The following is a 26,666-nucleotide window of genomic DNA, read 5'->3' as shown; positions in this document are numbered from 1 at the left end:
GGGATCATTTTTAAGCTTTACAGAATTTTTAGATACCGCTTGTTGCAGTTAGCATAATTTTTGTATTATTGTTATTGAGCTGCGTTATTCAAAGAGGCAAACATTACTAACATGAGACATCGAAACACATGCTCAACTAAAGAACAAAAATGACTAATTAACTTCTTAATTAGTTGCTTTAGAGCAAATATCGCAATTTACCATAGGTAGCCGGTGACTTTGTAAGATGTTTCCACTTGAAATAAGTTTCCAGGATGACAACAATTAAGAGACATTTCCCAAGATGTGGGACGAAATGCAGGAGTGTTCCAGTTGCTTTAGTGCTTAAATGCACAAAAAAAGCGTTTCCCTAAAAAAGGAAGTGGAACAAAAGTGCATATTTTACTGCGAGTTTGGTGGCGCTTCAAACTGGTGTCATTCTGGGAATCTACTCCAAGTGGATACAATTCGTAAATTGCAACATGTTTCGTATATTATTTCATTAGGAAGTTAAGGTTAGTTAATATGTCGTCCTCTCTAAATAATCCTGTTCAAGGACTAGAATTATGTTATCAGCAACAGCTGATTTAAAAAAAGATTCTTAATACCTAACCATGATCACCCTGTAGGTAGTTATTCGGGGCAGTTTAGAATATAAAGAGAGAATATCCAGTCTGTGACTATTGATTTCTCCGTCTATTCAAGAGTGACATTGCTTCCCTGATCATATCTTCAGGGCATTTTCAATGAAGCTTTATTGTGCCTATTATAAGTCGTCTAGATAATAAATTGGGCAAAACGAAAACATAGTAAAAGAATGACTGTGACTAGCCTACATTGAGAGAGATTATAAGTCAAGAGAGAGAGAGAGAGAGATGGATGCATAGAAAGGCAGGGAGGTTAACCAGAGGCAGTTCCGGTTTGCTACCTTGCACGGGGGGAAGGGTGAAGGGAGGGATAAAACGAAAAAGAGAGCGTAAGGGGGAGAGAGAAAGAAATAGAGACGAGCACGACCAAACCGCGTACACTGCAGAGCAGTAGGGGGCGGTGTTCTTATAGTTTATCGTGAAGCACAGCAGACCGCAGGAACCGTAATAACGCGAGTAAGGCCTGTAGCGTGGATGTTCTGTGGGAATACTGACCTAAAGCTTTCAGTTCTGATAGTGATAGATTGTCCAACTGGTCCAGTACTCTGAACAGGACTTCTTTCTGAGCACTATATCGCGGGCAGACAAAGATCATATATATATATATATATATATATATATATATATATCATATTTTATAATACAGACAGTGGGACGACCATGCAGACAATAACAAGGGCGTCAACCAATTCAAAAGCTTTGCCAAAAGCGGAAAACTGTCCGAATTCAAGCTTGTGTTCATTGCTAGATTTAAATATAGGCGTACAACAACTTTAACTGATCACTGTTTGCAAGATGTGATCGAGAAAACCACAGCACTTACATGCGCTCCCTTCACAAGTCGTTTCGGTGCTCTGCACGCCAGCTTCAAGCCTAGCACACAGAGAACGAAATCTGCCCTCCGTAGCGCTAATTCCAACTGCCTTAAAAAGTGCATAATAAATAAAATGTTGAATGATCATAAAAAAACAGACGTGTACGACGTGCTTGCAGACTGTGGGAGACGCGGGTAGTGCGTCATTGTGCCCCGGAATAAAAGAAACATAACCCGGCGTAGCAGCCACACAGACGAGCAGATCGCATGAACAAAGCCAAAGTAGAAACAACAAGCAAGAAAGCAGCAGAGTGACAGGGATTTGCCGCTTGTTTGCCGGAAACGCTACAGCGTGCTCACCAACTTTTACCACAGCGTTCAAAGAATAATTTCCCCCTTACAGTAGCCGAAAATCAAAGGTAATCCATTCACAAACGTACCAAATAATAGGTCGGCTCATCTTACACAGTCATATTCATAATTATGACCAAGACACTGCATCTGGAACGGCGTTTCGCCGCTGTCATTTACGAAGATTGCATGGGACATGCTATTACAAAGTGAATAGTGTAAGCAAGAACAAACATAGTGCGTGGGTCAGTACAAAAGGATGACTGCACAAAAACAAAGGAGCAAGTGACCAAAATCATACGATTGGAAGAACAGAAAACAAGGTAACGAAAGACAGCGCATGCCACAATCACGTCACGCAATAAACAGGGACGCGCACAATCCTGAATGCTGCCTTTATGCATAGCTTTATGCATTGTCGAAAGACGCCACTAAAATTAATTCATGCATGTCTCATGCACATCGTCTGGCATCTTCGGTCATGTGAAATGAATAATTAATTCATAATTATTAGAATTTCGCCAGTAAAAGGCCAGTAAAAGGCTAAAAGACTGGCTTGTAGAAAAGCAAAAGAGAGATACTTGAAAGCAGTAACATGAGTAAATTCAGGCATCTGCACAAGTTAACAGTCATAGGTCATAGTGCACATGTGTTAAATGAGATGGTATATAGATACTGCCCGTGACGAGCGTCCAGTGCACACTCAAACAGAAATTAAAAATATATTTAAAATATGGGTCTAGGCCTATTTGAGGAAGCAGCTAAGGGGAAGGGAGCTAAATGGGAGCTTAACTATGGAAGCTTCACATGCGAAGCTCTATATATCATGAGCTAAGTGTCGTCAAACGACGTAACCACGTTGATCAGTACATTTCCGCGGAAAACACAAACACACACACAAACACACACACACACACACACACACACACGCACACACACACACACACACACACACACACACACACACACACACACACACACACACACACACACAAAACCAAACACACACACACGTTTTCTGAGACATTTTGTTCGTATTTGGTGGATAAAGCAAATATTGGCAGCTTCAAGATTTCAACTAGTCACCATGTGATTGTGCATGCCCCGCTCCTGGGTTCTGACACGTGTGACTGTTCGTGTTGCCTCTGTCCTTGACCTTTTGCAGACAGTGCACCGGCTTCGCACTACTCAGCATGCGCCGATTGATAAAACCAAGAAGGCGGGACGTCAAATCGTGGGCGGGGACACTCGTCGTCAGTATAGCGCTCACGTGGCGCCATATTGAACGTCTATCCGTTATGGGATACTATTCAGCACAGTCGGCAGATTCATTCAGCAGTGCGCCTTGGAAAACTAAACCCGAAAGCACTATTCAAGCCTACAGACAGCTTTTAGGACAGTATTTAGTGGCACCGGGCAGAGCCACTTCTCCATTACGTGCGTTCTGGTTTCTTAGATGGTATTAGAATTTTTTTTTAAGTATGCCTGAAATGGGGGGGGGGGGGGCGGGGGGGGGGAGTAGGGCTGGAGTGCTTGAGCTAACCAATGAACTGTTTAATGCGGTCGGTATACCGATACTCGTTTATGTTAGCTTACCCCAGTAATTGTTGCCTTGCAGAGAGACGGTGGTTTATAGCAGTTTCGCTAAGTGCATTACGAATTCCAGGAAGCAGAATGTACGCCTGAAATGGCATCGGCATGCTGAATTTGATCACGATCTGGGAGCTTCGTTTGCCGTGTCTGGCGCTTTCATAGCCGAGCCTTACGCATAGCTGTGAGGCCGAGGTATGCGAACCAAATTCAATAAAATATATGAATACGACGAAACGCTACCTTTCCGTAGCAGATTTCGGTACCGTTGATTTCTGATTCAACATACAGCTGTATTATTACTTTCGTGATCCTTGTTGTTCATATACAGCAATCCATTTTAGTATAGAGCAAGAGTGATTCAAGCGTCTTTCTCTTTATATTAACTGTTTTGATCATTCTGCGCTTCCGTTGCGTGACACGAACTGTATAATGGAAAATACGAAATAAAACTTGATAGACATGATCGAAAATATACGCAAATAAATTGCAGAATAAAAAGTGATCGACGAGAAGGACAATCAAAGAGGTAATAATTGAGAAACACTTATTAAATTCTGCCTCGCATTTCTCATTAATAGAGTTTCGGTCACTAGACTTCCTTTTATTGTAGTTTTTATTTCAGCTTTCTAATGAAAATCCACTGAAAGAAAAAGTAAATATAAAACGAATCAGCCTATGCGTTTATTCCTTTTGTTTTTACGAAAGAGAGAGTTTTTACGAATGGCGAGAGAGAAAAATGAGATGCGAAAAACTGGGAAGTTAATAAGAAAATAAACACCAAGTTTGACACAGTAATGAATCGAGTTTTAAGTGCGTAAGCATTTCTATGCCTACCCAACGAGAAAACACGTCCGTTCGTCCATCACGTATGACAAGGTAGATCGCTTTCAAGATAAGGTCCGCACCATCGAGCGAATTGACCTTCGTGCTGCCTCTCACTTCAACGTGAACTAAGCGCTGACAACACAGCGCACACGAATCTATCAGCACTCGGTGAACTATGCTCCCATCGTAGATCGCTTTCAACATTGGGCTCGCGCGGCCACGCCATGCGCAGTCGTTGCTGGAGTACGGTTGAGCACGGTTGATAACACTTCGTATCGAGAGGAGGCAGCGTCATCGACCACGTCTAAGTACGACATCTACCAAACGTGACACTGTTCAAATACGTGTCGCTCTACAGCACGCATCGGCCAATGCTCATCTTCCATGAAACAGCGGCATCATTCAAACGCATCCTCATTTAACATCAGTGAACCTTGCTACAACTCGCCTCTTCTTCATCGTCTCATGCTAGTCTCAGTTAACGTCACAGAACCCTTGGCTACGCGCCCAAGAATACTGGCTAGTATGCCGTCCGCGCGCCGCGCCGTGTGGAGAGGGTGGGACGCTTTTTGGATGAAAGCGCAGAGGGCACTGCGAGCAGTCCTAATGCTACGCTCTTCGCTCGACCGGACAGTGTGCGCTGTTTCCGGCTAGTGCGGCTGGCAGATAGTCCTCGCTTCTCAGCCTAAGCGATTGTCAAACAATGTCGTTTTGCCACGAGATCAGTCACGTGTGCGGTCACAATCACCAGTGGGAATGTGCCTTTACGTTGTGTGTCTGCTTAGGTGGTCAGCTTGACAAAACCTTATATCCGCAGGCCAACGTGAAAAGCGCGACAGCTCGTCATTTGCACTTCTTGTCAGATTTTATACCATATAGTCAAAAACGCTAGAAACGCATTTGTGGCTGCCGGCTTCAACACAGGCGAAGGCCGTGCGCATGTAGGGCCTGTTCCCAAGGTGAAACCACAAAATCAGATTGCTATAGTGGACGAACTGATCGATGCAAGAAAGTTTGGTGATGCCGAAAGTGCACTGGAATGTCATACTTTGTGCAGACGCATTTTCACAGACCACATTGTTCTTGTGAGTGCAAGAAGCCATGCCAATCTCATATATTATGTAGCAAGGCATACGGCAAGGAAGGAGTTTATGTTTGCCTCGATGTTGGTGAGGTAAACTTGAAGGTATTGTGGATGTCGCGAAGTCACGCTACATTAGGGAAGGCTGTCACGCTGATTGCAAGGGGTTAACTGTTTAATATTAAAGATAGAGTAGGCATGCGATAGAATGGAAACTATCTACACGGACATCAGACTACGAGTCAAGAGTTACAGTAATGACACCATTTTGGTCTTCTTTCTCTTAACCGAATCTCCACCGAATCCCCCTCCAACGGCCCTGCACGTACCGAAAAAGCATCCTTAACATCTCGCTCGCCCCGTCGTTTGCCCAATCACACCGCGCGCACAACGGGGCTCTATTGGTTGACACTATCCAGAGTTCCAATGTGCAACGGGTTTCTTGTCTCACAACCTCACAGTTCACAGTGCAACGGGTCTCTTGTCTCACAACCTCGCAAGACACACCTCCCCAATGAAACCATTTCCCCACCAGGAGGGGCATCCGGTCCGTTGGCGGAATGTGTCGGCGGGGTGCGGTTCAGCGGCTGATTTGTGGTTGACGTCAAAGCCATGGCACTGCTTCTGCGAACCGACTGGCGGTAGCCCCGACTCACAAAGAACTCGCTCACCCGCTCTCCGTAAACCGCGGCTCTTCCACCCCCGATTGCTACAACTCTCCGCCGCCGTCTTGGTGTCGAACCACGCGTCCCTTTCGACCACCGCGCGCGACCCTTACATGCAGCCGCCTGCACAAACAACGCTGAACTCCACCCCTCCCCGCCAAGACTGTCTCAGGGATACTTGTTCTCAGCGTGATATTTCATACACACCACCCGCAAACACAACACACTACACATCACGAAGTGCGCTTGCAATTCATGAAGCAAGGCACGAATTTGCTATCAGGTCGCCCAAGCATCCGCGGTAAAAACAACAAAAATAACTTCGCTGTCGGCCTTGAGGCCTGTCGACCGCCGCACCCGCGAACACTGGAAATGAGCACGCGCGCACTGACCCATGCGCACACATACACACAGGCATATACACACAAAAGCTCAGCAGAGCCATACTGGCCGTGCGCTTCCCGCATCAAGTGTTACTCACCCTAACCGTAGTCAAATTCGTAAATTTTCAGCGCATATGACCAGCGCAGAAACCTCGTGTCGGTAGATCCAGAGCCGACCTGAAATGCTTGCAGAGTGTGGTCCATGGCCACCTTTATTCTCGCTCCAAATAGCCAGGTGCGAAGCCTCCTTAGCGTCATCACGGCCGCAAACACCTCGCTATATATATATATATATATATATATATATATATATATATATATATATATATATATATATATATATGATTAACCACTCTGCCTGGACTACCGTCAACCTTTTACTGAGGAATGCCACCGGTGTTTGTTCTACATGTACAAGATGCGATAGGCAGGTCCCTATCGGTAGCTCGGAGGCATCGGTTGTCAACAGAAAATCGAGACCATGACCTGCGGCAGTGATGCTAACGCATTCTTTACTGCACAAAATGAGCTTCCTGCTTATACATAATGAGGGAGCGTTAGGGTATCTCACGGTCGGACAAGTCAGAGAGAGGGCACACCCCTTTAGAATATTCAGGAGTATCAGGAGCATGATCGCGGTAATAGGTTACAAGGCCGAGCCAAGTTGTCAGGTCCGTCTTTGTTTCTGGGGTTTGAAACCTTAACACTGGGCTACTAAGCATTTTCTTCGTTTCTTCCTCAGACAAGGATTCCCCACTCGGTCAGTCGAGCGTGAGTTCTAAATCTTCTGTCGTTTTGGATTTGATCAACAGCAATTGCTTCTGAATTTGGCCATTAACTTTTTCATGAAAAAGCAATCTATCCTGGACATTCGTTCCGTGCATACCCTCAACAGCTTGCATACAAACTTCATAGCGGGAATCGTCCTCTTTCCGTTCTGCTTTGAAACTAGCCACAGGCGTTACACAATCTGAACCCACAGCTCCATTTCCAGCTAGGCCCACAGAAGCAACTATCATATCCTCCTCCGTCTTCTCATCGAGCTCTGGACCTCCTGCCGGCCAGTCTGCGACCTCAGTATCTGTAGTGATAAACACTTGCTCGAGAGTAGTTCTATCATTCGCTTCTTCATCCATCAGAAGTTCATGTGCCTCTGATGTTAACAATGCGCCTATCCCCTCTGACAACAACTCGGTGACTGCACACAGAGTCAGCACCTCTTGGTGACAGCGTCCATCCTTTCCGGCTAGAGACAGTGGTACATAAAGCAAGTCGGCATCAACAACCTGACCAAACGCGCCTTTTAATTTAATGTTACCTGAACTCTTGCCCTTACAAACCTCGACTACCATCTTTATCATTAATCTACACCTGAGTCAAGACAAGCCCTGACGGAATTCCCCACAACGTTCAAAGCGACCCACTTTAACACCGCCGACGCCGCTTGCTGGTTTCCCTTATCACACTGCTCAAACTGAAGCCGGAAACTGTCCGATAGAATTATATCCGCCCTTGCTACGAATTTGCTCCTCTCCTCCTGGGGCTGCACCTCATCAAACCCCTGCCGCGGGTCTGGACAACTGTTTTGGCATAGTGTCCAAATTTCTTGCATCGGAAGCATCGGATAGCTCCCGTTTGAGGTTTCTTGCCTGAATTTCTTGGCCACTCATCTTCCCCACGCGTCTGTCTCCTTCACAGATTGGCTTATCCAAACGCTCTCGGATCCCGCCCATGCGTCTGCTTTCCTCAGATGTCTCGGCTAGCTCCACAGTTTCACTAGCGACAAGCCAGTCCTTGGCTTCATTCTGTATTACGTATGTCCTTACCTCTTGTGATGATATATTTTTCAACCTATCGGCGATAACCAAATCTTTTACATCTCTCAAGGTTGTGACATCCCTAGTCCTTAGATAGTATCCAAACAGTCTCTAACCTATTAGCCACCTGATGCCACGGATCACCCTGTTCTTTCATTGCAAACACGAATGACTGCCGAATTTTGTTCTCTTTATTTTGTTATTAAAGCCAACAAAGAACATCAAGTGGCCAGATTATACATATAAACGCTTTCTTTTTTTTTTAGACAATGCACATTTCCCTTAAAGAAGTAATGAGCGCAGCGAACGTGGCATTATTGCAGACGACTTCCTAGTCGAGGCAGACATAATTTGCTGCAAGTAACGTGAACTTCAGAAGACTAATTAAGAAAAATGCATGAATGAACTGTTCTTATTAGTACCTTGGGGGCGTGTCTCTAAAAGGCAAATTTGGAGGCAGTGACATTTTCATGCGGACAAATCTTTTTAAAATCTTGAAAATCGCATCTATTTCAAGATATTCATCATTAAATTCCAAAGCTCAATCGAGGCAATACTGAGACTGAGCGCGTCCCGCTGCGCGTCAGGCGGCAACGCCCCGTAAAGACAGAGAGAGAAACTTTTATTGTTGAAAAGGATTTTCGTGGAATGGTCGGAGCCCCTTCGTTATCCCGAGGGAGACTCGACTGGGACTGTCCCGGGAAGCCACCGTAATAACCCTAATCCAACGAATGCCCGACAGATTCTCGCTCATCAGCGTAGAACCACAAAAAGATACCCTCGTTCTCACCCACAACTCAGTCAAGAGGAAGCCGCCAGCTGGCTAAAAATTCAGACCGGTGTATTGCCCCAGCTTGAATGAGAAAATTCCATGTTCCCTACTCGCTACAGGCCTGACTTCCCGTTGTGCGGTGGCATATCAGCAGTACAACATATTACATGAGATTGCGAATCACATTTCGCAAAAAAGTATAAGGTGAAGATTGAATGATTGCACGCCGCGGCAAATTCACTGCATATTTACCGTTGAAATTTGATGATAAACATCTTGAATTTGGTCCAACTTTGAAGATTGAGAAAAATGATAGTGCATTAAAATGCGACTGCGTTCAAATTCGCCATTTAGACAACTGCCCCTAAGGCATCAATAAAGAAATTAATTTTGGTTGGTTAGTCTTAATTGTTAATTGTACCTAGACTGCAATAACGCCCTGCTCGCTCTGCTTATTGCCGTTTTATACCGAGATCTGCATGGTCTAAAAAACACCCTATATGTGCACACACACACATATATATATATATATATATATATATATATATATATATATATATATAGCGACCACATAGCGACCACCACAGGTATATCGTAGCAATGAAACGTACTGCTGTGTTGCTCGGATGTACACTTTTTCAAGGTAGCATTGAATAATGAGTACGTTTTCCCGTTGAAGTACATGGATAAATTGAGAACAACTATAAAACATAAAATAAAGAAAGACATCACGGACGAGTGAACCAGGTATGACAGGTCTTTTGTCGTTTTCTTTTTAGATTGCCCCCTTTTCCTATCGTCTGAATTAGTAATCAGTATTAAGGCAAGGTGGCCGAGAAAGGAACAAGCATAGGGGATTCTGTACGATGAGAAAATGCCGGAAAATGTGGAAGGCCGTATGTAGGGCCATCAGGCACGGAATTAAGAAAAAAATGTTCCTACGTCAGGAATGCTCGTAGCAGCAAATGCCAGGCGACTTTCCTGTTGGACAATATTTACGAAGACGGCCGGCTAATGGCAAACATCGCGTACGAATAAAAAGCTTTGCCAATTCGACCGCTATACTTTATGGCACGGCAAACGTTCCGACGGAGAAAACACACTGGAAACGCACAGAGAGAGAAAGAGAGAGAGAGAGAACAAAACCAAACCTATGAAACGCAGGGTTCGACAGTATGTGTTCGGTTGGTTACTCTGCATTGGGGAAGAGGAAGAAAGGGTACGATAAATGAGGAGAAAAAGAAGAGAAGATATGACAAGAATCGGGGGTTGAATTCACAGAGCTTTCGGAGCAACGAGCTAGTATATATAGCAAGAACGCGTACAAAGTGGCATGAAATAAAGGTTTTGTGCGACGAATTCACAAAGATTTTCGTTCGTAAGTGTTCATTGAAACTGGCCAGGGACCTTCGCTAATGATATGTCCAGCATCAGTATTGGCTTCAGCATTTTCTCTTACGAACAATTCCAGCTTGAAGTGTTTTTTTTCTTTTACAGACCCAGAGGCCTATACTTTGCAAAGCGTTTCGATCGTAAGGGATATTTGCCATTGGCAAGCCGCCTGCGCTCACACGTCCAGCATCGCGATTTGCTAAAATTTTTTGTTACGAACACTTCTAGCCTAAGAGCTTTTCATGAATACGAACTCTGAGACGGGAATTCATGAAGATTTTCGCTCGCTTGTGCTCTTTGCCGTTAGCCCATTGCCTTCACTACTAACATGTGCAGCATCAGGATTCAATCAAATTCGCTTTTAAGAACAATCCTATTGTAAGAGAATTTTGTGAATACAGGCCCTGCACGGGCTCTAGGAAAGACTGTTATGAGTCCCTTCTTTTCGATAGCTGTATTTTTTACTTTTGGGTATATGTGGCACCGGCTACTCCTCTTCTCTGACATGAAAGCTGAAATCATAATGGTGATAACATAAACTACAATACTAAAACACAGATTCACAGGGACACCATTTCTACAGTTCGCATGCACGAAATATAAATTTTCGGCCAAAGTGGTAGACATCACATCTCAGTTTCAAGATAGCAGATTGGGTTGCTTTGGCCGCATGATATGAAATCAAAACCGCGATGGTCAAACCAGAGTGAGAAATAATGTTTAGGACAAGTGGAAATGAAGTCGCGAAAAGCAGAAACAATGATGAGACACCACCACGAGAGTGGTGGTGTCTCATCACCAGTGTCTCATCACCAGTGTCTCATCACCGGTGTCTCTCACCACAACACTGCCATGAGTAGCCTCCCAAGTGTACTAAACCATCGAACACCAGTGAAGATATCTATATATGCCGATGATATCTGCATTTGGGTCTCCGGCTACCAGCATCGCCGCCTTGCACGAATAGCCCAGGGAGCAGTAAAAGCCATTCAGGGCCACTTGGCAACGATTGGATTATCACTATCAGCAGAAAAATCATCATTCGTGCTATTTCCTGGAGTGAAAAGAAAATCTACACGTTTGACGCTGAATTTGGACGGATACCAGATTCGACAAGTCACCAACGTCCGATTTCTGGGCGTTACCTTAGACCACAGGCTACTCTGGCGCCGCGGTGTTGACCACGTTGTGGCGTCATCGTCACCCAGGCTACATGTGCTCAAGCGAGTCGCTGGCATACGCTGGGGCAACCACCCGACGTCCATGCTACGGCTACATACAGCGTTGGTTACAAGTCGAATCCTGTATCAGCTACCTCTGATGTCACCCTCAGACAGCCAATACGAGCGCTTAGAAGCCATCCACAGAAAAGGTATCCGACTTTGCCTTGGAGTCCCTCAGCCAGCGTCAAACAAGAAAGTGCTCTACGAAGCTGAGTCACGCCCTCTACGACTTCAGGCTTCCCAGGCTCTGATGATCCAGCTCCTACGATTGAGTGAGTCTACGCCCGGTAGAGCGCTCTTACGACGTATAGGTAACAGGCCGCGCTCACATTTTTATGCAGCATTGAACACGCTTCGCGTATTAGGATTGCGCTGCTCGAGACAGAGGGAAAGGATAGAACCACCCTGGACATTCGAGGACATCATATGCAACTTAAGTGTACCACGATTGCAATCAAAGAGCTGCATTCCATCTGCAGAAGCCAAGTCATTAGTCCTGGAACACCTGAACACGATTTACCCGAGTCACCTACAAGTATACACAGATGGCTCTGTCAAGGCAGACGAAGACCGCTGTGCAGCTGCATTCTATATTCCCTCTCTAAGATATACGTGGTCTGGCCGTCTGGACTGTATAGCCTCGTCGACAGTTGTGGAAGGCGTAGCAATAGCTTCTGCTCTGCGCAAACTAAAGACTTTGCCTCCGCAGAATGTGGTTGTCCTTACGGACTCAAAGGCCGCATTACAACAAATATACCGTGGTTTGCCATCCCTCAGGTTCCCACGCAAATCACTAGCCATCGTGAAAGAGCTCAACAACAAAGGCTTCACAGTAAAGTTTCAATGGATTCCTTCCCACATTGGTATCTCAGGAAACGAAAAAGCTGATGCGCTTCCATACGCAGCGCTCTATCATCCTCCCAAAATCAAGGCCCCAAAGAGTAATCAAGTGCAAAAATCTGACATTCGAAATCACTTTGCGTCGCTTTGGGTTCCACCGCATATGCCCTGCGTAACCAAGCGATTGCACCGAGAGGAAGCCACACTTCTATATCGAATAAGGACAGGATCTGCAAATACACCGGCCTGGTTATTTAAAACGGGGCGAATCAATTCTCCGAACTGTTCGGCATGCAACGAGACAGGAGACATTGAGCACTTTTTGTGGTCCTGCCAGCAATTCCAAGATGAAAGAGACACTCTCCTGAAGAATCTGCAAAGCAAGAACCTTCCGCATGCGCGCCTGCAACACCTTATATTTCCCGCGGGATCAGTTATAGCCCGAAAAGAAACTTCACGTCTCCTCATCGAGTTCTTAAGAGAGACTGGTTTGATGGACACATGGTGAAACCCTTCAGCGGTATTGTGCGAGACGCTCGGGCGGAGCAATTGCCGGCCTTGTTCGCCAGGCTAAACCCGCCTGTTGCTACAATTCACCACCACCACCACCACCACCACCACCACCACCACCACGAGAGCTCAGTTCCGTATCAGGACTACCGAGAAGGAATGCGTGACGAAAATAGTTAAAGTGGGTGAAGACAGTGACGTCCCACAGCAGTGAGTCATGCGTCAATAATCGATACTTCACTGCGTAGTGTGGCGTATACAAAACATAAAAATTCATAAGTTTGTGGGTGGTTTCTTGCCTCCTTTAATAAACATCGGTGTGCCTTTTTTGCGTAGTGAGATATAAATGCATGTTGACGAAATTAAGGAGTTGGGGGAGCGTAGCGTTTAGGATTGATGCGATTGTGCCAATTTTTTTAATTCACTTTGAATAGCACCATTTCTTTGGATGAAACCGCACCAATATTTTATTTAATTAACGTATCTGTATTTCTTCTTCCAGTCGAAAGCGTCATTAGCGCCCGCAGATTGGAGCTGATTAAGATGAAGGCTTGGCAGTGGGACCCATTCCTGCGTCGCCTCAACGCGAGTGTGCACAGAAGAGATAACGTGAGCACCGAGTGCCGGGCCCACATGCAGAGATTCATCGACGCCATGATACTCCGTCAAGTACCCGGTCTTAAGCGTAAGTTTGTAAATATTGCCAGGATATTTTACGAGTGGGGCAAGGAAAAATGTCATACAGACGTCACAGATCCAGAGTCAAAACGTTGGCTATAAAAGTGAAGTTAGCCCAGGTATGGGATGGCAGAGAGACCAGAGGACATTCGTTTAGATGTTCAGCTTGCAAGGGATGCAACTGATTCGCTGCTCTGGTTTCCTCAGTGTGGGGTAGCAGGCTAGGCGAACTTCGCTCAGCCCAACCTCTCCATCTTCGCGCCATTAAATTTGTATATCTCTCTTGCTGCGTTGGCCAGCTGTCTGCGGAGTTTTTAGCGCACGTGCGCAGTTGCGTTTTCAATTAGAGGTCGAGAGAGCGAACAGAAAGAGGTCACAGGGGATGGCTGGCCACTTAACAGGGATGGCTTTAATCAGACATAAACAAAATCAAATAAATAACCTTGTTGAAATGGTTACTGGTAACTCAATTATTGCACATAAGTACACATTCATGCGTTAAACAGACGATCATGGGCGGCCCGATCGACTGCAGAAACGGGGACAGTCCTGCTGTGCCTACGAATCCCCCACACGCGTGGCTGTGGTGGCTAAGTGACGACACAAACACGGCGGGTGCAGTTCCGAGCGGAAGAAATCGTAAACCATCGAACGGAATTAGACAGGTGTAGAAACTAGACATGGAAGCAAGCGCTGGTGGTTGACCAGATAACGCCGCTCGAACAATATCGAAGAAAAAAAGTTTGAAGGTGATACAAGCACTAGTTGACGTCGATCAAAGACAATGTCTCACAATGTCTTCCTGAGCGATTTGGCGGCGAGAGTGAGGCGCAGTCACCGCGCATGGCACACTATCGCGTTATCCTTCAAGCGAGGGGAGTAGGAGGAGCGGCGGACTGCCTAAATTTTTAGACTGCACAATAGACAGGATCGGCCCACATTTTTAGACTGCACATCTCCACGGTATTAGCCTACAGCTTCAGACTATACATACCCAGGTGAACAGGCCAGATTATTAGACTGCGCTACCTACGGGACCGGCTCAAATTTTCAGATTGCACACTATTCGGGATCGGCTCACATATTAAAACACACTGCCTCCGAATTAGCGCACGAAAGAGGCTAGAAGCACATACACCCAACACAAAACAGTGTGGGAGGGGGGAGGTAGCTCTTTTAACATGACACTGTTTTTAAAAGAAAGAATGCGGAGCATGGAAGCACCAATGAGTGGGCAATGGTTATGTCGTACTCAAGATTACAGCGGAGCGAAAATTTGAGGCTGAGAATTTTCGGCCACCACCTGGTATCAGTAGTACATAGCACAATTTCTGACATTTCGCACAATTTTGATGCCCAAGCATAAAGTGGCCCATTGAGCGAAAAAGAAGGCGTCTTCAGCACGAGCACATAATAATTGGATTTCTTCGCTTTTTCTGAGCATGCGCGAGCAGCAGTGGTTGCGAGGGAGAAATGTGGGAACTTTCGGTCCTTAAGATTTCTCTTCGCCTAGGTACTACGGGGAAGGAAGTTGTTAGCTCCGTTTGTCCCTATCGAGCTGGCAGACAGAATGCGTTGCTGGAAGGGCGAAGAAGCCGTGTCTAGGGTCTTCCTAGGGTCTTCTCCCACTTGTCCGAGGTAGAATCTGGCAGAGCGTTTCCACACCCAGAGCACGTGTGCGAGTGTCGCCATGTCGTCTCACGAGGGGAGGCATCGTCGGGATAGACGTCCGGGTAGATGATGTGTAACGTGGCGAGGCTGGGATAGGTATGCGTCAGTAACAAGCGTAGTGTTATCTCCTGCGGCCTGTTTAGTCTTGGTTGCGGGGCAGAAAGAAACGTCGTCCCATGCAAAAGTGTTTGGTGATTTCGTTGTACGTTACTGGGGCGTCCCTGTTCGCCTCCAACTCGTCGAGACGTGGTTGCCCGGGGGTGACGGCGCGGTCGGTAAGCGCACACGCAGCGTCGTGGGCTGCCTCGTTGAGGTTGGGCGGGGTGCCCGGGATCCCACCTAGGTGGCGGGAAACCAAATGAGGTGTTGTGCTTGAGGGTGCTCTGATCAAAGCCCCGGAGGACGCGTAACGCCTGGTTGGAGACGAGTACTATCTCGAACGATTTGATGGCCAGTCTGAAGTCGCTGAATATTACCTCTCGCTTGTCGTCGAGCATTGCCTAGGCTATGGCCACTTGCTCCGCCACTTCGGGGTCGCGCATGAATACCGTGGTGGCGTTTAGGGTCCGCTGCGAGGACAAGACCGCGACTGAGATGAAGGCTCGGTTGCATCGGTAGACGGCGGTATCTACGAAAGCGACCTCGTCCGCTTTCTTGTCTATGCGTTTGTGGAATGCGGTCGCCAGGTCTAGGCACCTGCCTCGATTGTGTTCCGGATGTAATTTTCGCCGAATGAGTGCGATCGTGATCAGGTTGCGGAGCTCACAGGGAACCGCCGTAAACTCCGGTAGATCCTGTGTGTTCGGTGAGAATTAGCCGAGCTCGCGCGAGATGTGGCGGCCTGTCCTGGTTGTCGTGAGTCGTATTACCTGCGCTCTCTCCTGAGCCTCAGCGATCTCTTCGAGCGTACTGTACCCCCCGAGTTCGAGGAGTCGATACATCGGTGTGGTGATGGGTAGCCCCGAGGGCCCGCTTCAATGAGTGCATTGAGCTTGTCACGCTCCGATTGTTTCCACTTGTGCATTGCTGCGACGTAGGTAAAGTGACATAGGACGAACGCGTGTACGAGACGTAGCAGATTGTATTCTTTGAGGCCACGGTAACGGTTAGCCACTCTGCGTACGAGTCGTATCGCGTTGTCCGTCTTTGTCATCAGCTTGCGTAGCGTTTGAGTGTTTGATTCGCCTCCTCGATTATCATTGCCAGTACTCGGATGAAGTCGACCCTGGGGTTGGGGCGACCGTCTCTGGTGCGGACGGTCATGTTGCGCTCGGTTGGGGCTTTCCACCCCTTGGGCCTTTTATCTTGTCGTTTTGTACAGTACGGCAGCAGCTCCGATTCGGCGGAAGAGCCCTTGAGGCCCATGTGGTCGAGGTAGGACACGGCGAACGAATGGACGAAGAGGAAGTGTGCGTGATGGTTTGCAGTGGCGTGGAACGCGAGGAGAGTGCGCACTGTGGTTCGCATTCGGACGGATCGGTAGAACGAGCACAGGCCGGTGACGAGCTGGCGAGACGTATATTAGAGGCGATCGAGACGGCTGCCAGTGCGCCTTGGCGCCTGTTTTGGAACAGAGCTGGGCCAGCCCACGCATAAGCGGCTAACGGTCCGCTCGGGCAACCGTCCGAGGCTCGAGACCAGGGAACGACTCCGCCGACTCCGCGTGAAAGCCGTTGCCGAAACCGACACAACGCTGCAGTTCGCGTGCCCGCCAGCAGTGCTGCCGGCCCTGTTACGCAGGCAGGAGCCAGAGGAGCTCGCCGACAACGGGCATGTAACGCTCCTCGAGCCCAGAACGATGAGCGTCTATTTTGTCCTCTCCCCCAGTGCCGGGGCGCGGCAGTTCCACCAAACGTCACGGCCGAGGTCATTCGGAGTACGGTGAAGACACAGCCGTGGCCGTGGTTAGTCGCGTGTCTTGTAAAATCGGTCATTTCAACACAGTGAACTTGACCGCATAGCCACGGACGACTAGAACAGCACCGCGACGCCTGTTGTAGACCTGTTTAAGTGTTGTATGTATTCTTGTATTTGTGTATATGTAAATGCCGTACGCACACTGACCTACAAGTGACAAAGGCAATGTAAGTTTTCCACGCCTTTCTCACTGTGTGCTGAGCACCTGGGCCCATGAACATCTATCACACTGTCACAAGACCGACTACGGGCCTCTTTTTGTCACAGAATACTGTCTTGTCGTGTATACCCAGACTACATAGCTGCAGCGAGAATTCACTTTTCGCCTTGGAGCCTGGCTTTGCTTCAAGTTCAAGGCATCACACTAAACGACATCGACAGCCGAGGAATTTGCTGCCGTAATTCATAGCGCATTTCGCATAATTCTAGAGGAACCACTTTAAAATTGGAGTGTTTTCAGTTACTCCAAGACAGCTGTACATTGCTTGCTTTCTGCCTTTCGCCGTGGACCCTACTAAAAAGTCGAGCAAAGGACACGACGTCACATTTCTTTTTATGATTTCTGTACCAACTATTGGACGAGCAAAAAAAAAAAGCGACCAAATGAAATAGGCACAACACTCATGTGGTCCTTGAGTTAGCTTTCCTTATATGACCTTATTATTCATTTGGGTTAACGATGGGTTGTTTGTCAAGCCGAAACTGATAATTGTCTGAAAATCTTTTTTTTTATTATGAATATCCTGCGCCGCTTGATTCTGTTTGTGTTTTTTTTCCGTGTTCCATCTTTTTTATAAACTTGCTTGCCACATGGCTCAGCTGCCGCGAATAAGCACCTAACGGCGTTATATAAACTTTTCTTTTGTCGGCCGCTTTGCGAGTCACACCAGGGTTGCTTTCAATCTCAGGTGTTCTAGCTATGAAATGTTTAATCGGGCCATCGCTTTTGTTAATTTATTTACCTTTTTTTCTGCACAGAGCAAGACACTCTGGAGATGGCAGAACTCAAGTGAAATCCGGTTTTACTACAGCAAATTCGTCTCAGTCCCAGCCGGTAGCAAACGAACAACTTTGTAGTTTTGTGGTTTACTTTTCGTTCTGGCTTCTGGAAACATGATCCAAATGCGCAACTTATGGTCCTTCAGCGCGTGCGGATGACACGTCATCGCTGCCGGGGGCCTTTCGAAGATCACGAAAACACATGTATAAAAAGACGCACGTGAAGTTTCGGTTCCCCACTCTATTTTTCCTTCTTCCTTTCTTTCTTTCTTTTGCGCACTCTATAAAAATAGATGGTGCCCAGATAACCACGGCTTTAAAAAGCACAAGAAACGGGAAATGACAAAGATTTTCAGTGTTTTCGCAATGCGACCAAACTCGAGCAGGTGCTTTTAATGTCCCGTTGACTTAAGCTATGTCTTACGACGCCTTTCTATGGGCCAGACTTTGGCAGACGTGAATGAAAAACAACCGCATGTTCTCGAAGTGCGCTTAACAGGAGAGAACGGCAATTGGAAATAGCAGATGTTTAGGGGACACGTTGCTCAATTACAGCTGCCTGGAGAAAGTTATTCAACCATTCCGCCCACGACCGGTGCATTATTTCAACTTTCTGCTATCTTCATTGCGATGGGATCAGGATGGGGGTGCGTGATACGTGCACCGCCGCCTGACTGCCGGTATATGTTGTAATTTGCGAAGTACGTGGGGGCTCTTCGAGGGCTTCGTGCAGTGCGTCACTCACAGTCAGCACATCGACCGTGATTGAGGGCTCCTGGTGGCTCTTGCTTACCAAACACGTACTCATGGGCGCGCGCGGTTCCAGCGTCGAGGCGGTGTATTCCAACTGCCGCTAGCGTACCACCGGGCGTCGTGTGGAAGGAAGCTTTCACGTAAAAGGGAGTGGCACAAGAGCTGGCTAGGCTCTCCATGCGAAGATTTGCGAAGCACTTTCTGCCCTCTGGGTGGCGGCGCGGGTGCATATGCCCTGGCAGAGGTCGTGAGTCGACTAGTTGCGTATGTGTCTCCCAAGGTGGCGTCAGTGGTTAGGCTCCAACTCCAAATGCTGGGTTTCGCCAACAGCGCGTAGGAAAGCACGGCCCTGGCAAGTCGAGTGGCGTCGGAGCTGATCTACATAGGGCCGATGTTCGATAATGTGTTGAAAACTGCTCAAGCGTCGCAGATCATCCAGCCATGCGTGGTGCGGCAGCCCGCTGACAACGCGGAGTGTCTCGTTGTACAGCACCTCCAGCTGCTAGACGTGTTATTTCGTCAGTCTGTGCGCAAGCGCTCCGTACGTTGGACGGGACACCAGCATAGCCAGGACAGAAGGGCAGGCTGTCTTGGTTCCGGCCCTTCCAAGGAGCCACGGTATTCCCCGTATCAAATGATGGATACGGCGCCAAGTTGTAGGTAATTGCCGGACCCATATGTAGGGCCGACCATCTGCTGCTACTGGCACACCAAAAATGTTCACATAGCCTTCAGTCACTGGGTGGATGGGCCTGCCCACGAAGTGTAAGGTCATTTTGTGGCGGTGTTCGTCGTGGCCACTAATGGTGATGTATGAGGCCTTTCGGGATAGGAACTCATCTTCGTGTTTTCCAGAAATGCTTTGGTCATGTCCAGGACTGTTTTCAGTGCGACCACTTGATCGATGATTCCTTCCTCGCAAGACATCCACAGCGTAATGTCGTCTGTGTAGATTCTAAAATGCAGCTCATCCACTTCCTCGAGCTGCCATACCAGGCAGGCCATTGATATATTGAAGAACCTCTAGAAAACGATGGCTCCTTATGGCACGCCTACCGCATTACTGTAGCGCCTTGTTGCCGTGCCCTGCATGCTAACTTCAATGTTGCGGCCCTCCAAGAAACCCTTCATGAAGTTAAGTGGGCGGCCAGTTAGCCCTGCTGCGCGAGTAGAGTCTATCACCGCTTCATCCGTTACAGTGTCAAATACTTTCTTTAAGTGAACTGCCACCAAGAGATCGGGTTCTACATCCTGATTGCGACGAGGTAGGTGCGTAGTCTTGCGCAGAAGCTACGAACTGTCGTGCGTGCACAGGCCTTGACGGAATCCGATCTGAAGCGGATGATACCATCCCGTTGTCTCAAGGCGGCAGGTGATGCGAGCCAAAACCATGCGCTCCGACAGTTTGCACAAGAAGAATTCGAGTGGGATAGGACACAGGTGCATCAAACGGTCAGGTGTCTTTCTAGACTTAGGAATAGGCACCACAACTAGATGCTTCTAGTCGTCGGGCAGTACATCTGTGGTCCAGACGTCGTCGGTCAACACAAGTAGGCCATTCAGATTATTATCAACTAGATTCAAAACTGCCAACCATGTTAGGCCGTCTCGATCTGGTGCAATCCGCGGCGCCAAGCAATTCTCTCTTGCTAAAAGGGGGAATTTATGCCCTCTTCGAAGAGTACTGGGTCACGTTGGTACAAAACGGGCACTGGGGGTTCTGCCGGTTGTGGAAATATAGTATGTGCCGCTTCATCTTGAAACTCTTAACCCGGTGGCTAGCAGGATGACTTTTGTGTTCTGTGGCGCTTGCCCCCGCTTCCGCTACCATTGATGACACAAAAGGTGGACCACATCTTTGAGAAACCCGTGTGTTCGTTCAAAGAAGCACAGTGCTCTTCACAACGGTCCAGATGGAGTTTGCGACCATAGCTTCGTGCGGCACTAGTGAGCTGGCGAGTTTCGACCAAGTCTTTGTAGCAACGACCGTTGGCGCGGTAGCTGGTTTGAAACTCCTGCGGTCCCACAAGTTAAGTGGATGGGCGTCAGGTGAAGGAACGTCGATGTTGCCTTCAAGATCCCGTGCAGCTGTGCGGCTTACCCACTGCAAGCGTACCATGCACCAACGGCAGCGATCGCTCGTAGTTGTCTATCTTTTCCTTCTGCTTGCGACACCTGCGGCTGCGAAGAGACGATTGCGCACTCGCTCTGTGACTGTCCACGTTACAATATGCCAAGAAAAGTGCTCCTGATCGCGCTCGAAAAACTGGACAGTCGCCCCTTCGCAGAAGAGAAAGTTCTAGGACACTGGTCCAGACGAGTTTTGGCACTCAAGGCCTTAAGGGCTTGCTCAAGATTTTAAGTACATGTGAATTGTACGACCGCCTTTGACTACTGTTGCGCGTAACAGCGCGTTACTGTGTGAATTTTTCTTGTTTTTTCTCTCTTCTTTCTCCTTTTATTCCCTTTACCGCTTTTCCTAGCACAGGGTAGCCAGCAGGTACTTACACTGGCTAACCTCCCTGTTTTTCCTTCCCTTTTGTCTATCTATCTATCTATCTATCTATCTATCTATCTATCTATCTATCTATCTATCTATCTATCTATCTATCTATCTATCTATCTATCTATCTATCTATCTATCTATCTATCTATCTATCTATCTATCTATCTATCTATCTATCTATCTATCTATCTATCTATCTATCTATCTATCTATCTATCTATCTATCTATCTATCTATCTATCTATCTATCTATCTATCTATCTATCTATCTATCTATCTATCTATCTATCTATCTATCTTTTCCCCGAAGGCTGCCCAATCAATAGTGCGAATTTGACGCCTGAGTCTTCGGATGGCGGCTTTATAAAGATTCATCCAGATAGGGTAGTGGTCGCTACCATAGTGTCTGAGCGGCCATTCCCGCACAACTCCTTGGGGCGCCCACGTCAGGACAGATGTCGTGTTGCGCTGCTGCGGGTGTATTGCATGACGAGTTGGGTAGTAAGGTTGTTCTGCAGAAGTAACCCGGCTCGCTCGCTCCGCTGCACCTATTAGTGCGGTGCCTCAAGCGGAGTCCTTGTCGTAGCCCCACTCCGTACGGAGTGCATTGAAGTCTCCCCCGATCACCACTCTCCATTAACCTTAATAGGCCGATGACCCATGCCTCTTTAATAAAGCTGTATCATACCAGTTAAATTTCAACTTTCCCCCCCCCTTTTCTCTCCTTTCTTTCCACAAAGAAAAAAGAAAGATGAAAAATGTGCAAAAGCAAAAAACAAAAAGCTGCGCAACAGCTGTAACAACCAGTTACAGCGAATACAACATCGAGAAATAGATTACAGAAGTACCAAACATATCCGCATTTCTACATATATAAATATATATATTTAAGAAACATCTTTACCCGCCCATATCGTATATTAGACTCTTCGTGCACAATCGATAAACAAATGTTTATACATGCGTGAATATTTACGCTACACAGGTATTTATTGTGAAATATCGGGATTATCCAGTGGTAAATAAAATATATGCGCAACTAAAGAGACAACAGAAAGAGGTTCGAGATATGGTAACCAGAATTGCGAATTGTATTTCCATAAACGTTATTAGAGTTGCCTGACGATCCCACCGCTGGCATACAGTTGTAGGAGTTGTCGGACGATCTGGCCGTTGCGACCATTTGTAAGGGTTGAAGGTCGTAGAGAGGAACTTGGGAGGAACTAGGCGTACAAGGTTAATTCGCAGTATTTACATTTTAAACAAGAGATACATTTACACAGCCTAGCGTGGCTCCCAAATGGAGCACGCAAGAGGAGCATACAGCACACAGCTTACGAGCAGACAACTCGGGCGAGCACACTGACGAGCACACTGACGAGCACGCTGACGAGCACGCGTACTCTGCTCACGAGCACAATCACGAGCACAATCACGAGCACACAGACGAGCACACAGACGAGCACCCTCTAGCAGCCGACAACAGCTGCTTATAAACACTCAATTGGTCCCTAGTTCCCTAGGTGAGAGAACCGTTCGACCAGTCATCGAAGTTGACCCGCCGGTTGTCCATTATCTTGAGTCTTGAAAGGCGCGTCGGTTCCCCTAGCTAACCCCCGCAGCGCGGGTGCCGGTTGCCCATTGTTTTGCGCCTCTGAATTCCAGAGCTGCCTTTCTCCTGTAGTTGCCACGAGTGTCAGCAGACTGTGACGAATCCTGGGGCTCCCGTACCGCAAAGCCCCCTTTTGTTAGGGAAAGATCTTCTTGCTGCAGAGAGACCATGACGACCCGGCAAATCAACCAACGATACGTTGGGTGACAAACGTGGCCCGCCCTGCTGTCGTCACCGTATCTCCGAACGAGGCGCATGGTGGATTAGCGCTGTCGTCCTAGCTGGTTCTCCGAAGGGCGCCAGCACCGCGGGTCGATCGAAGCATGTTCAGCGGGCTGAAATAGCTTTGCAGAGCAGTACCCCTGCAGGCCGACCCTAACAACGTCTACAGTTCGTTATTAAATTTGTATTAAACGTCTTTCTTGTAAAAGTGTTCTCCTCAGTATGAGAAGCATATAACAAGTCTAATATTCTCAGCACTTGCTTCTGCAATCCTTTCAAACCCTATTTAGTTCTTGAGAAAGGCAACATACACTGATTTCGGTTTCTAAATTCGCACGACGCTTCCGTTGATTCAGTTAGGCTGAACAACTTTCTGAAAACTGTATTGATAGGCCAAAAGTACTTTTTACTACTCAAGACAAAATTATATTAATAAATGTTTTAATTAGGTAACACATTAAGAACGCGGAATATTTCGAGTGTATGTTCGTCAAATGGAGCATTAATAATATGACTGACTGCTTTCTTTTGTAGTGTTTTAAACAAACAAATGTTTGTTTGCGATGTCGTACCTCTCAACAGGCTACAATTATCAACATGTGGAAGGAAGTTACTGTTATATAATGCTATAATATTTTGCTCTAATTTTGCAAATAGGGTTTCGTAGTTATAGGATCAAAAGCTTTGGAAAATTCTATGAAAATGCCTAGTGTTAACATTTTGCTCTCGATATTTTTAGGAATAATTCATTTAATGTTTATTATTGCCTTAATTTCTGGGTTCACCTTTTTCTAACTATGCTTGTAAATCACCAGAAGGACTTGTCAAGCAAAACAAGAACGAACAATATCGTATCTGCCCCTGGTGTTAATGACCAGTTCAGGTTTGCTTGCATATCCGCTCTTTCTCTGTCTGAATAAACGGCGTTCGTTTTAGTAACGAGCCCCTGTAACAAGTTGTACAGGAGTAACAAGAAGTAACAAGTTGCTCGGTAGCAAATTAGGCCATGGTGAGAGGAGTCACGACTTGCTGTTTTTTTTTTTTTTTTTTGCATACGCGCCATAGCCTTTCTCGAAAACGGAGCTATCTTCAACCTACGTCACAGAACAGCTCTACGAAAGCTGCAAAACGGCGAGAAAAGCTTTTCCCATGCGTGAAAATTGAAGCACCTAATACCTTAGTTTTTTTTTATAATGTTGTATCGGCATTCGCAATATAAGTGGTTGTGTCCGTTCTGAACTCCTGGCTTACACTCGCCCCTATACGAAGCTGCTATGGAGCTTTACCAGTGGCCGAGGAAACAGACATAGTCGAGGAATGCAAGAAGAACTGGCGTCGGTTGGCGGCAAGCTCACAGCCCTTGTCCACAGGGGGCGCTCGCTGCCAGGCGCCATCGTCGTAAACCAGGAAGCACGGAGTCACGCATGCTTCGACAAATGCTCAGTTTTCAAGAAAGTTTATCGCTTCTCGGCCCCGCACTTATTTGAAATGTGTGCACAACTGGCGGCTGAGAGAAAGCGAGATAGAGTGGGAAGGTTCTGCGGAAAAGAGCAGTTGTTTTGATACACTGCACTGATGATGTAGGCAATGGGAGGTAGATGGAAAGAGAAACGGATGAATTAAAGCCCATGCGCGAAAGCAATCATGCTACATTGCCGGAGCATACGCGAAAGTAAACGTGTTGGGAGCGTATGCGTACGGTAATGTGCTTTCTTAGCCCTTTACAACTTAGCATCACCAGAGATTCCTGCAGCTAAGTTGGTGCGGAAATATTTGTCCGCCATCGCGAAAAAGTGCTCCGAAATTAAAATTTTAGCTGAGCCTAGCTGTGTCTATGGGCGGCATTATCTACTGTCACCGAGATAGGCCCTCTGTTCATATCGACAGTTCACCTGTAGCTACATAGGTAATCTTACACATGGTGTATTGGAAGGAAGTGTCGGGTTCATGGTGACGTGGTTGCACGTCTAACATAGCACGAACTTGCTCACTGCTCCTCAAGAAGGACACAGTGACACTGCCTTCGGATTGCCGAGTCTGTCAAAACATAAAATGGACCATTCTGGCGCTTCTAGAAGCTCTGGAGAGCGGCAGCCATTGCCACCGATTGCGCCAGCGATAGCTTACTGTCAGACGTTTTTTTTTTCTTACAAATTGCTGACACAGATAGCGTGATACTAATACCTTCGCGCATGTGGCAACATGCAAATCTGGCACTCATGAATAACCACGTGGGTGCTGAATCGCGTCTTCAGGCACGACTGCGTTCATTAAGAATGACATTTCATCTTTTTTCGTTAGGTTTGTCTCGCTTCTCTCAATTGTGACTTGGCTACGTATCGAGCACCTCCGTTAACGGATACTCAATGGTATTACAGGCATTACAGTACTTGGGAATTGGGCATCTGTTTCAACCATTCTCCATCTAGCCGTGAGTAGCCGAATGCCGCCACGAAAGCGCATTACATGTAAAAGCATATGCCTCTACTGACCCTGCTTAAAACGCAGCTTTCCCTGTACATCTTAAGTCATCTCGCGACAAGAACTATCGTTTGCGACCGTCAGGCTTCTTTACAAGCTTACGCAGTTTTATTCGGCACGAGCGCTTAAACGAGGAGACAAGGGTGCGAGGTAAAAGCCGTGCACTCAGGATTATGCGTCTGGCCGCGGCGGCTGGCGAGCGCTTGGCCAAGTAGGGAACGTAATTGCTCGCTAAGCAGCTTATGCTGATCGAAGGCACGCAAGAGAACGCGCGCGTGCCTAAGGGCTGGCAACCTTCCTTCGTGCAGGCTTTGAATAACAACTCAAAATGCGCTGCTCCCCGCTCCGCCTTTTCTGTCTTCCTGTCCTCCCTCTCTTGCTCTTTTCTCTGAACACTGCCCACGCGTTGGCGCAGTTCGGTCTCGTTTTTGTGACAGATCTGCATATTAATTTTACGAATAGTTTCACAAGAGAAAAAGAAAGCACCACATATCGACTTGCCAAGCTTTCATGTGTGTCTGTTCGTATGTGCGCGTGCAGGTGCATGCGTGTGTGTGTCAACACGCATTTTACCAAGCAGGAAATGAAATCACGCCCTGTCGTGCATTATCATTTCCTCGCTGCTTCCATTCACGCATAAGAACTAAATAAGTCGGTTAAATTGCTCAAAGGGTTCGACGTCGCGCCCCTGACAGTAAGATCAGTCCTTAAATAATAATAATAGTAGCTTGAAAGTCATCCATTGAAAAAAAATCACTTTTGTTGTTTAAGTAAGAAAGGCTAAGGCCAAAAAGTCAATACTTTTGCCTGAACCCTGGGGGCTGCTGCATAACGGACTTCCGGTATTTCAGTTATTCTTTTCCAGTTGTAATGTCCAGATATCTCCTTGAAATTGTTTTAAATGTCCACTGTTCAAACCCTTCCATGTTACATTC

At 47.0% G+C, this 26,666-nt stretch overlaps 2 protein-coding genes across 8 annotated transcripts in view; one reads left to right on the top strand and one right to left on the bottom strand.

Annotated features, from left to right (window-relative positions):
• Positions 1 to 26,666, bottom strand: part of Dgk (diacyl glycerol kinase 1) — a 555,078-nt gene that overhangs the window by 189,107 nt on the left and 339,305 nt on the right. The gene's annotated exons all lie outside the window — the stretch shown is intronic.
• The window catches only part of LOC135910093 (nose resistant to fluoxetine protein 6-like), a 64,044-nt gene that overhangs the window by 1,961 nt on the left and 35,417 nt on the right, over positions 1 to 26,666 (top strand). For all 3 annotated transcript variants that reach the window (XM_065442116.2, XM_070537793.1, XM_065442115.2), the window contains exon 2: positions 13,395 to 13,577. In XM_065442116.2, coding sequence (XP_065298188.2) covers positions 13,395 to 13,577 — 183 coding nt within the window. The remainder of the gene's footprint in view (positions 1 to 13,394; positions 13,578 to 26,666) is intronic.

Source organism: Dermacentor albipictus, chromosome 4, assembly GCF_038994185.2.
Source record: "Dermacentor albipictus isolate Rhodes 1998 colony chromosome 4, USDA_Dalb.pri_finalv2, whole genome shotgun sequence".
Lineage (NCBI taxonomy): Eukaryota > Metazoa > Arthropoda > Arachnida > Ixodida > Ixodidae > Dermacentor > Dermacentor albipictus.
The sequence above is the reverse complement of the archived record's forward strand: the minus strand, read 5'-3'. Positions and strand labels throughout refer to the sequence as shown.